Consider the following 12,230-nt stretch of genomic DNA (forward strand, 5'->3'; position numbering starts at 1 on the left):
GGAAGGGAGGGAGGGATGGAGGGAGGGAGGGATGGAGGGGAAAAAAGTGAAATAAAATCTCCAGTCTCTGCTCTCGTCACATGCTCATTGTCTTTCCCTCCCTCCTGCAGTTCCTTAACACCAAAACAAACATTTTGTTTAGCAACGGAAATACAATCATGAATGAGAAATCAACACTTCTGTTGAAGTAACAGGGTAAACTAATAATAATTGTATTGATAATGTTAATAATATTATTGAATATTATTCTAGTGTTTAATGATGATCAGTTTGGATTGTTTTTAAATTTTTATTTATTTATTTAAATAGTTCATGTTACATATTTGTATGATGTTAATTCTTTCTTAGCTTACCAATATTACAGGAGGCTGGTACACCGGTTGTCAGTTTGGATCTTTTTGAAGTTCCTGTAATTTGGACTCTTCTTTGCTATTAATTATTCATGTTTGCTTTTTTTACTTTTCTTACTTTTGAGTGCTGTGAAGTGTATGTGAAAGGCATGACTTGCTGAGTACATTGTATGTACTTATAAATTTGCAAAGAAGGTTTTTCTTTCAGCTGCAGAAGCAACATCATCATACTGATTTGCCATTTCCTCTCGTTTTTCTGCTTGGCAGCACCAAATGGGTCTCACATTTTGAGCTGGATGTGCCTTAAAGGATTAATACTGATTTTCTACTCATACGATCTCTTCTGTTGGTAGACAGATCCACCTCCAAACAATTAGTCACCTGACCTGAGTGAAAACACACCTGAAAAAGTCTGATATGATAGTCGAGTTTCATGAGTATAACAGGCTTTTAAGCATCTAACAGATGTTGTGATACACAACAAAAGCTGCTGCAGTCGAGGAAGCTTAAATTCCTACATTGACAACCCCCTCCCTAAACAATAAAAGTAACCAACAGCAGGATTATAAGGGTTAAAACCACACGTGCCATGATAAACAAACATTCCTGTTCCCCCCAAAAGTCAGGTAAGATGGAGGCGTGCTGCTGTATGTGAAGAAATAACATATATCTTCTTGTACTATTAACTCCACAGTTAATCTAACTGCAAGTCAATTTCCTTTTAAATCTTTTTTTTTTTTTTTTTTTTTTTTTTTTTAAAAGCTCAACGAGCTTTATCACCTCACCACCTCATAACTGATGACCCAGGATCCAACTATCCATTAAATACAAGTAAATCACATTTAATGTCTGCTTGTTGCTCTCATGGCGTTTGATCGGGTCTGACTCAATTGGCCGTGACGGTTTTCTCAGGATGAGGACACGGACAATGGACTCTTAGCGTGAGACAAGTTAATTATTTCATGATTGCGGCTATAAGCCCTGCCTGCTGTATTAGATGGTGATGAGTGTTTGAGTATTTGAGTGATTGCGAGGAGTTCCAGTTGTTAACACTTTTCTTCTGCTTCAGAGGAACCACAACAGGTTCATAACTTCAACCACACTGGTACACAGCCTTTCCTTTCTACCTTAGAAATGGCGTGGAAAGCATAAGAAGTGAGAAATGTGTACTCACTGTACAGCTACAGAGCAGCCCCCCTGCTAAGTAAAGGAATAGTTCATCATTTTGGGAAATAAGCTTATTAGCTTTGTTGTGGGGAATTAAAGGAGAAGATCAATAACAGTCTTATATGTTTGTTAAATATGAGCTTAGCTTAGCATAAAAAACTGGAAACATGTAGTAAGGCTGTGTCCGGAGGTACTAAAAACCACCATGTTATATGTTGTGTAGTGTAAAAACGACTGGTTGTGTTTTTTTCCGGGGGGTCATGTACCAGATGTTTTCGACCGATCAGAAATAGTCAGCACAACCACAACCTACACATTTTTACACCGTCTGTTGGAAGGCACCTGTGGACAGAGGCGGGCTAGCTGTTTCCCCCTGTTTCCAGTCTTTGTGCTAAGCTAAAGCTAACCGGCTGCTTGCTGTAGCTTCATAGTTAATGGAGAAATATGAAAGCGGTATCAATTATCTCATCTAACTCTCAGAAAGAAAGGAACTATTCCTTAAAGTTACTGCCTTGCAGTCCTAACAGGACGGCTAGTTAAATTTCAGCCCACCCCTCTGTGCACTCAGTCATCATTTTCCCACCATGTTGCCCAAACTCACATTTTCACCACACAGAACACACAGAAACAGTCTCAGTATGTACTGTAACCTTGATTTCTCCCTCCACTGGACCATAATCTCTTTCACATGCTGAGATTTTGATGAAGGAAAGAAGTTGCCCTCAGGTCCAAGGTCTTTTGTGGATTGTGTCAAAAGGAAACTGTGTGTGGAGAGTAAGAATAAAGAGGAAGGTAAACAACGTCCTAAAAACAGCTGGTACATTTTGTCGCCTTTGTTAATGATGGACTCCAAGTGATTTTCTTCAATAGGCGACTCCCAACTCCACAACATCAGACACACAGATCACACTGCTCTGACACAATATAAAGACAAGAATAATTTGTGTTTTCTTTAATTTACAGCCCTCCTCAGCATTTCTAATACTATAAGTTAATATTTAAGACAACTATTTTCAGTAATTTACTGTCACTCAAACTTGACTTTAAATCATCTTGCCAAACCAAATTCTAATATCTAAGCACAATCTGACTGAATGGATCTAACATTTAGTTTTCTTGTACATCCCAGTCAAAACTCCAGAAGACTTTCCTTCTCTTGGTTGACAAGTCAGTATGTATGATACTAAGGCGTTTGTAAGGACTTGCATGTATACTCTTAGTTTCTTTCTTTCTGTTTTATAACTCTTAACTTTTGAAGCCCAAGAAAATGGGTGTTTTTGAACGATATTTGGAGTTTTATCAATTTCATTGGTACTGATGATCCATGTAGTACTGTAAGTGTGTGTGCGTGTGTGTGCTTGTTTGTGCAAGAGAAGACACAAATCTAACAGTCTAAATTTTGATTATACTAAAATAAATATGGCTAAATTGATTAAAAATTTTCACTAGGATAGAAAACTTTTTTTATTGTTAATATTATACAAAGATCAATTTTCTTGATAGTTTGTGTAAATGCTTTTTAACAAGGTTGAGGTCTTAATACATTCATTGTCACTGAAGAAGCCTTTTTTTTTATTTAATTTCAACTACTTTTCCTATTTATTTTTTTTCTTTGAATATTTCTCAGTACGTTTCATTATTTCTGTTATTGTATGTGCCTGAATACATACGCTTGATTACCTCTGTGTGTGCTCATATGGAAGAGAGACAGAGTGTGTGTGAGAAATAACTGTTTATTGTACATGTATTATAAAAACTGTATGTAAATACTTTACCTCACGCTCATGGACTTTTGATAAAAACTGTACAAAATGGCAGAGAATAGATCTATTTGGGATAAATCTTTGATTCGTAGGTCCCCTTGCAAAATTGCTTTTGTAATGACTTCAAGCCAGGATATGTGCAATCATTTATTATTACAGACATGGGGTGCACATCTAAGGTTTGTTGATGTGTTTTTATTTCCTTTTCGATTTGGTCGGAGACCATCTTAGACGGTTGTTTTTTTCTCAAACGAAAAATTGTAAAGCACCATCATCAATTGGTACACGGAAAGCACAATAGATTATCTATTGCATATTTACACAGGTAGTCTCTTTTTTTCCCCTCTTTGGCTACATCATCTGTTCTTGTGTTTCGCCACAGAAGGATGAACAACTCCATCCCTGAGCTGTACAGATTGTGAAAAATGTACATACGACAAAAATCTAGTTCACCCTCACATTTTTTGTATGGAGAGAAATTACTTGTGTGAAGAGAGTATTTCAAATTTGATTGAATATTTAGTAATATTGAAAATGAGATTAAACACAGTCAATGTGAAAATAAGTGCTGAGAAATATTATTCTTCTGTCTCTTTGGAATAAAAGTGTTGAGTATTAATAAAAAATAAGAACTCACAAACTTGTTTATCTTGTTCTTTTATTTCCCTCCAGCCTATTTTTTTTATTTTTTATCATTTGTTGTGTCCACAGGTTGGCAGTCAGCAACAGGATTTCTTTTGTGTGCGTCCTATTTATATTTGACATTCAAATGGGCCGGGTTCATGTTGTAACAGATCATATTGTTACGTCCCATAGGTCATCAGTGGATCAGAGACAATGTCTGCGGCTGAGTGTCATCTTCTGCTCTTTCATTACATCTGTTTTTGTTCCTCTCTGTCTTTTCACAAACATCAATCTCATCATATGAAATTGATGTTACTCACTGTGTTGGACAAGTGTTTTTGTGGACCAAAGAGGCAAGAGAATAAAAAGGTGGAGTGAGAGGGAGAAGAGAACAAAAAAAAACAAAAAACAATAATGAGATATATTGAGGGAAAGGAGAAGTGATGCAAACTGCACTGAGCAGCAGAGATCAAAGTCCCCCCCAAAACCTCACTCCCCCTCACTCCTCAGACTCTTTACTCTGAAAGCCTTGTCCAGCAACAGGAGTTATTTAAAGAAACCAGCAGGTTTGAAAATGTGCCGATGCCTCGTGTATAGATTTGGTGTGAGGATTTGAACATCTGCATCTGTGGATACTGACACAGAGCAAGGTGAGGCTGCAGAAATAATCTTTTAATCATTTTTTTTTTTTTTTTATCTCCTATCTACAATCCACTCTCAGGTCTTCACTCTTCTCTCGCTCTCTCTCTCTCTCTTTTAGCCATCTATTCTGCTTACTCGTTCACTCCCTACACCAACCCGACAACCTCGGGATGCATTGCAACACATGTAACTACTTCTTGACAATTAACTGTTACCTAGCAACTGGCTCTTTTTCCAGAGATGGGAGAGGGAGGAGGGTGAGGGAGGTTGGGGGGGGGGTGAGAAATAGAGACAGGGAGAGAGAGAGAGAGAGAGAGATTTATACAGTATTCCCACAGCATCTTAACTGGATTGGAGGCAACAATGCATTGACAATACAATACCAAAATGGAAAGTACAGCCTGAGCTTAACGCCCACACATAGCAGTGTAGAGAGGAGAGAAAAAGAGAAGGAGGGAGAGAAATAGAGGAGGAGAGGAGGCGGAGGAAGGGGTGGTGGTGGTTGATGTACAGATTACAGTATGAAAAAAAGAGGTGGGGGGGGCACCCATGCAGGAGAATCACAGAGTAACAAAAGGAGAACTGACTAGTGGCAAGTGTGCAGATGCAGGTTGAAAACGAGTTAAAGTGTGGAGAAACAAAAAATAAAAAGAGAAGAGGAGGAACATGCCACACTGCAGTATGTGGTGTGGACGACAAGCAGAGGTGTAGAAGAGGAGAGAAGCTGGTTGCTGTAGAAACACTTGGCAAAGTTTTAATGAAGCCATAAAGTTCGATGCCTGTGCCCACAACATGCGCACACGCACACATGATCATCATATGCAAACAAACAGTATAATTATGTTAGCAGATAATAGGCACCCCCTGCTGGGCCCACGAGGACCTGACTTCAACTGAGTAAAAAAAAAAAAAAATAGATCAAACCTCCATGAATCAGTGTAATGTCACATCTGATTACAGCAGCAGGCGAGCACTGACACCCTGTGGCAAAAACATGGCATCCTCCTGTTACTGGGTGTAGCTTAGGACAAATTGATTAGTTAGATGGAGTATGGCCTTTGAAATGAGAAACTGATTTTTTTTTCCTTCTTTCTTTTACGTAATACTCTAATACTGTCACTTTCTGTGTTGCTGAGTTCACATTTCCAAGTCTGTTTTAAAACAATACAGACATCCCAATGTGCACATTAAAGGATTAAGAAAAGGAAAAACCACCTGTAGTTTGGTCCTAATTATACAAACAATAGCAACAGTTCTGTTCACATAGCCTACCTGTGTTGATTTAATTTTTGATCTTCAAATGAATTTCCATGAACAAAATTGCTCTGTTTAAACCTAAATGAATATTTATTCCTTATTCAGTTATTATTGGAAACGTTGTTCTTCATTTATGCTGAATTGTATGTTTGGACGTGTAGCTCACCCGCTATCCTCTGAATAAAAGTTGTGCTAGCTTAGCATTTAGAAATAACTGGATGTGCACCAACTGATCACTCTATATTTCACCTGTGATTAGTATCAAATTATGTTTTTTTCTTCTAATTTTTTGACAGAGTGATGGATTTGGATTTCGTCCCCATAACTTACAATAAAAATCCCTTTAGGTAGGTGTAGACAGTTTAAACAGGAAGCTCTGTTGTCACAACTCTTTATTTCAGACTGTTTCTTTTTATGTCTGTTTTTATTTCAAAATGTTCTCGTTTTTTGAAAGTCTGTTTTGACAGTGCCACTTTTCTCAATAACGGCTATATTCAGTTTTTAATTGTCTGTCAATCAAGACAAACAGGGAAGAACAGTGCCCACTCCTTCAGACCAGAGCAACAACCAATTGGGCAATTCATTTCATTAACACTGAACACTTGCTCCATTGTTATTTATGTGCCAATAAATGAGAAGGAAAAACAGAAAGACTAACATCACATAATAGCAACTAAAGCAGAGGTAAGTAACTCCATCTGCTGAAGAGGGCCATGGGATGTGGTTGAAAGTTTAAGAAACAAACAAGTAAGAATGTTTTTGTCAGCCGGTATTTTGCAAGAACAAGGATGAAACATCAAGCTAAAAAAAAAAAGCAAACACATTTTTAAGGATGTTGGTCCCCAGGACTGAATGTTGAAAAGAGCACAGGAGCTGTTTAAAAAAAGTTAAATAATAAAGGAGATTCATATTGGTAAAGAGGGAGGAATGAGATGTGTGTTCCTGTATGTTTCATGACTTCAAACTCAATCTGACATGAATAGTTCGACAGGGAAACACTGATAATCACTGATAAGTTTATTAAAGAAGATATGAGTTATATCTTTGACTAATACAAACCATAATGGTTCATTCCTGATCTCACAGGACAAGCCATGTCTAAGTCATGTTATTTCACAAAAATGAAATCTATACAGTTCATAGATGGGTATCATACATTATATAATATTGGCAGAGCACCTTTATATCACAGAAACTTTCTAAAGCTTCACGCCCCCCACCCCCCCACTCTGTCGCTCTCTATCTGTCACTCTGAACCAGCTTCACTCCCCCCTTCTTCAGGACTCTCACCCGTCTCCTCCTCACCACCCGGCTCCCCTGAGGGGGGCTGGCCCTCACCGCGGTCCTCGGGGTGTATCGGGCCAGTCTCGCCACCTCTCCTTTCAGGCTCTGAGGTGCCAGAGCCGCCGCCTCCTCCCCCTCCCACCGGTAGCCGTGGTGACGGAGGAACGGTTCCAGCGTTGCTAGGCGATGAGAGAGCTCGGTGATGCGCCGGCGCAGCAGGGAGACTTCTCTGAACAGGTCGTTGACGGACTCGGACAGAGGGCGCACCCTGCAGGACCAACACAGGAGGCTCAGGCTCAGAGAACAACTCCGTCATTTTGAGGCGTGGGCGTGGACGGATTATGAGACACCGGGCCCCATGTAGCTAAAGGGACCCAAACCCCCTCCTACATAGGAACAACACACACAGACTAGCCAGAAGTCACACTCAGACACACAAAAACGACGCCATGAATTTATTTGTTGCCGTTTTGTGTCTCTTTGTTGCTTTTTTTTTTTTATCTCTTTGTGGTTAATTTGTGCCTCAGTCTTTAAAAAAAATAGTAATACACTGTAATTCTAAAATACAGTAAGAAACTGAAAAATACAGTAGGCTACTTAGCATGCGAAGCTGCTGCCAGTTAATCACTGTAAATTTAAAAGTGAAAAGTCTTACAGTGATAGAGGCTCTTTGCCAATATGTCCATTCTGTAATTCAGCCGTGTGTGTGGGATACAAAAAATATATCAGCTGAAAAAAAAATGTTTTAACAGCTGGGAACAAATGGGAAACATAACGTTTTCATTCAGTTGCTGGATAATAATGTCATCAGGGCTGTAGCCCAGATTTCAGAAATACTGATGTCACAACCACATGTTTTGCTCACATTCATTAATCAAAATGAGACACACTGAGTTGATTTGTGAGCTTTAGAGGTGCCAGGAGGTCTAATTATTTCTCTGCTGTTTCACCTTGTTCGCAGTCTTTGTGCTAAGTTCGGTTAACCCTCTGCCTGCTGTCACTTCATATTCAGTGGACAGAATGAACAGTGGTATCAATCTTCTTAGTCTCAGCAAGAAAGTGAGTAGGTGTACGGCTATTTCCCAAAATGTTGATCTATTGCTTAAAATTTGCATGTCTACAATTCCATGACAACTGGTGATGAAGATCATGATGTGTGATATGATTGAAAAGCTCCAAGACTAAATGAACCTTGTGGTGAGATTGTTGTCTCAAGAATGAGCCTCTGCTTTTCTGTGAACTTAACTTTTCTTTCAGACTCAGCCTTAAATAACCCATCATGTGCAATTTGTGTGTGATTATAAATTGTAAACACCTCTTTGGGTTCATTGAAACTGGTGCTGCACCAATCCAAACACGGTTTCTTTGTTAATGTCTGCTATCAGTTACATCCATGCGGTCACAGCCGGTTGCAGGCTCAGTTTTTATCTCAGCACAGCATCCCTGGCCTCATGTTACCTCGCACAGAAATTATTCCAATGAACTGGCACAGGTTTTGGCTCGGCGTTTGGTTTCTGCAGATTCTCACTGGTATCAGAAGAAAGAAAAAAAAAAAGCTGAATTGGTGCATCCCAAATTAAAATCCCCCAACTCCCACAAACAACATTGAGGACGTGACCTCTGTATCCTCAGTGGTAGCTACAGCTGTGGAAGAAAGTATACAGTAAATCATACCACTGACCTGCAGTAACATTGCTTAAATTTGACAGACTGCTGGGTAAGTTTGAGCCTGTAAAGTGTTTTTTTATTTAAAAAAAAAAAAGAATAAAAAAAAGCCCTAGATAAGAGAAGAAGACAGTTAACATATATAGTAGGATGGATGTAAGGAAAAAAAAAAAGTCATATAAAAGTAGAGGAGATGACACAAGCTTCATTAACAGGTCGGCTCAGTATCAGTGAAGTGTTTGAAAAAGGTCAGACTGGGTCATGAGGGTGTAAAAAGACCTGTGATACCTAATTGCCGTAGAAGAAGTAGTAATGATAAAAGTATGAACAGGAACCATTAAATAATGTAAAAGTCAAAGACGTGTCTTTGAAGAGGTGGTGTAGCACAGTGAGTCAAACGAAGGCTGCTCAGACAGCGTGCGAGATGTTAGAGAGGGAGGTATAGGTGTTTAAAGTTACCTGGAGTAGTCAGGCAGCAGTGTGCTGGGCTGTGAGTGCAGCAAAGTCTTGATCTCATTAAAGATGCGTTTTCCCCAGGCATCTAAAACTCTGGTCACACTGCGCACTGAGGCCACATTCACACTGTCAGCTGAAACCAAAACACACAGCACACTAACACCATCAAGCTTTGATTTACAGAGGAAAAAGAGAACAGCCTGAATGAATCATGTAAATCAGAGAGGCACGTGTGTTATAATTATCTAAAGTTCAAAGCACATCTGATCTCCGCAGAGTTTCTTAAATTGTTTTTATTTAATTAATTTCACCAATGAATTATTCTTAAAATTCACAACTTCAGTCACTCAACGATTTACAAGCCCCTTATCTTTAAAACATCAGGGATCAAACAGAGTATCATGATTTACCTCCCTCTCTGTAGTTCCAGTATCCGTAATCCAGTTCATTCTCCTCGCTGGCTGCACGGGCCCCAGTTACCATGGCAACCACCATCAGCAACACCAACAGAGAAGGAGGGGCCATGACGAGTTGACACACACCCCACTTTTAAAAAAAAAAGAAGAAGAAAAGCGGAAAAAACAAACCTTCATTTGTGTTAATGGAGAGATTAATAAAAATCAGACAGAGCATCAGATGGAAATAAAAGTAATGAAACACAGGCTTCATGTGCACTCATGTGACTCAGCAGCATACACATGTGCACACACATCTGTATCCAGTGGTGGAAACTAACTCAGTGTATTTACTCAAGTACTTGAGTAAGTAGGAACTAATTGAGTATTTAAATTTTCTGCCACTTTGGACTTTGTACAACTCTAATAGTTGTTGCACGTCACTTCAGATGCATCATTATAAATTAAACTAACCTGCTGTTTATAATACTTTTAAAATGAGATCAAACTGTAAAGTGCTGCTTTTTGGGTCATCCATTAATAACAATGATGAATATAATAATATAACAGTTATATATAATATGTATACAAAGATAACATACAGACACACTTATATCTACAAATACTCATATATATGTGGATTAAAAGTAAATATAAGCCTTTGCAGGAGAGTCAGACCTAAAATGATAAAGGAAGGAAAGGCAATTGCAAAACAAAGAAAAAAGAAACAATTTGGAAATATTATACTTTTGACTCCACTACACTCAGGCTATTTGACAGTTTCACTAACTTTATAGATTTAGATTTTACACAAAACGTGTGAATTGAATATGGTCAGTTTAAGAGATGTAAGTTTATAAATTACTGCAGATGATCTCAACTTTTACTTAAAACTAAGCGAAAATGCTGTTTACAAATTGATGCATATTTGATAGTAATACAATTACACAATAACACAATAACATAACGCTCCGGAAGGGGCCATCCTTAATATTCAGAACTTTAGTTTTAGTTTTTACTTGTTGCTTCTTCTCCAGTACGTGTACTGAGGTTGGATTTTAAATAGAGGACTTTTAGTTATGATGGAGTATATTTCACATCTTTTGCTTGAGTAAAGTATTGAAAACTTCCTCCACCACTGTGTGATTGTCTTTGTACAGGTGGTAGAGGAGCCTTCATGACTTTAAAGCCATCAGTAGATCAATAAATAAACACTTTGATTACAACTACACTTGATCAAGGGACTGGTTGTGAGACAAAAAAGTCTTGTGACCTGTTTAAAAAAATCCAGTAGATCTGAAGGAAACAGCCAGTATGACTACAGTCATACTGGCAAAATAAAGCAAGTTTTTCAATCTTTCTTTTTTTTCTTTTTTAACACTAATCCCATGACTCCAGGTTTGAGTGGAAAAATCATATAAAATAAATAAATAAAAGAGAGGATGTGAAGAGAGGAGACCAAGAAAAGAGGACAACTAAAAAAAAAAAAAAGCAGGATTACATCCATATGACAAAGTCTGTGAATCATACTGGACAATACTAAGCCAATGACTCATTGTTGAGGTATTAAACATGTTTTCAGGGGCTAAAAATTTGGAGGCTGATCAAAGGCACAGTGAAAATTAGCTGAACAATAATCTGAAACAGCTTGTTCCACATCTGGTAAAACACATCAACAACACTGAAGAATCAAATGACAAACCAGTGTCCCTCTGCTGTGATGATGCAATGACTATATTTGTAACTTTGCAGAAACCACACTGCATTGGTAGAAGTACCACGAGCTGGAAACATGAAGAATGAGCAAATGAGTCGATACTCACGAGTTGAAATGATGTTGATGATGATGCTTCAAAGTCTCAGCAGGAAATCCTTCGCAGAGGCAGTTTGAATAGCAGATGCCTCTGCTTCCCTCGCCTCTCCACTCTGTCACTGCCCTGATCTTTTCCTCTTATTTCCTCCCCTTTCTCTCTTATTTTCTCTGATGCTCTCTCCACCCTTGGCTCACAGCTGTAATCTAATTATGAAGAGAGTGTAGCACGTCCAGAGCAGAGAGGCTTAAAAAAATTCTTCATTTGTGGAGAGCTGATGTTGTACCTTTACACCCCCAACACACACACACACACACACACACACACACTATGACATCCAGCTGCTTCCAGATGTGTGGAACATCCTCTTATTTCATATTATTTACCTTTTGTTTTTGGTCTCTCCTCCTCTTCACCCCTCCTCTTCATGGAACAAACAGGTATATGTATGTCAGGGGCTGCACTCTGGCTGTGCTACAGGATCAAGTTTCGAAAGTAATGTACTATCTTCTCCTCAAAACTTGAGTTATGGACCTTTTTCATCTGTGTCTGCTTCCCACCATCTGCCCTTTAACCTCACAAAAGCATTGCAGCTCAGAGCCTCTACGCACCTTCCACAACACTTAATTTCCTTTCGAATTCTGCAGGTGAGATAGAGCAAATATGCTTCTTTAAAATAATGTTACTACTTCAGTATTGCAGAGGTAATATATTATAATATTGTATTTCACTATTTTCTTTTGAAAGCTGTAGTCACACTGCAGATCAGGATTTATATACGACAAGTTACTTCAGTTCTTCTTCAATTCAGTTTCT

General features: G+C 38.6%; 1 protein-coding gene across 1 annotated transcript; it reads right to left on the bottom strand.

Annotated features, from left to right (window-relative positions):
* Positions 1-6,802: 6,802 nt before the first annotated feature.
* On the bottom strand, positions 6,803-11,695 carry si:ch211-243a20.3 (uncharacterized protein LOC100151507 homolog). The gene is made up of 4 exons (XM_056373002.1): positions 11,427-11,695; positions 9,619-9,754; positions 9,212-9,341; positions 6,803-7,355 (listed from the first exon to the last, which is right to left on the bottom strand). Exons 2-4 carry the CDS (start codon positions 9,731-9,733, stop codon positions 7,043-7,045), a joined length of 558 nt encoding a protein of 185 aa, XP_056228977.1. The 5' UTR covers positions 9,734-9,754; positions 11,427-11,695; the 3' UTR covers positions 6,803-7,042.
* Between the last annotated feature and the right edge of the window lie 535 nt (positions 11,696-12,230).

The sequence above is a fragment of the Seriola aureovittata genome, chromosome 3, assembly GCF_021018895.1.
Source record: "Seriola aureovittata isolate HTS-2021-v1 ecotype China chromosome 3, ASM2101889v1, whole genome shotgun sequence".
NCBI classification, from domain to species: Eukaryota; Metazoa; Chordata; class Actinopteri; order Carangiformes; family Carangidae; genus Seriola; species Seriola aureovittata.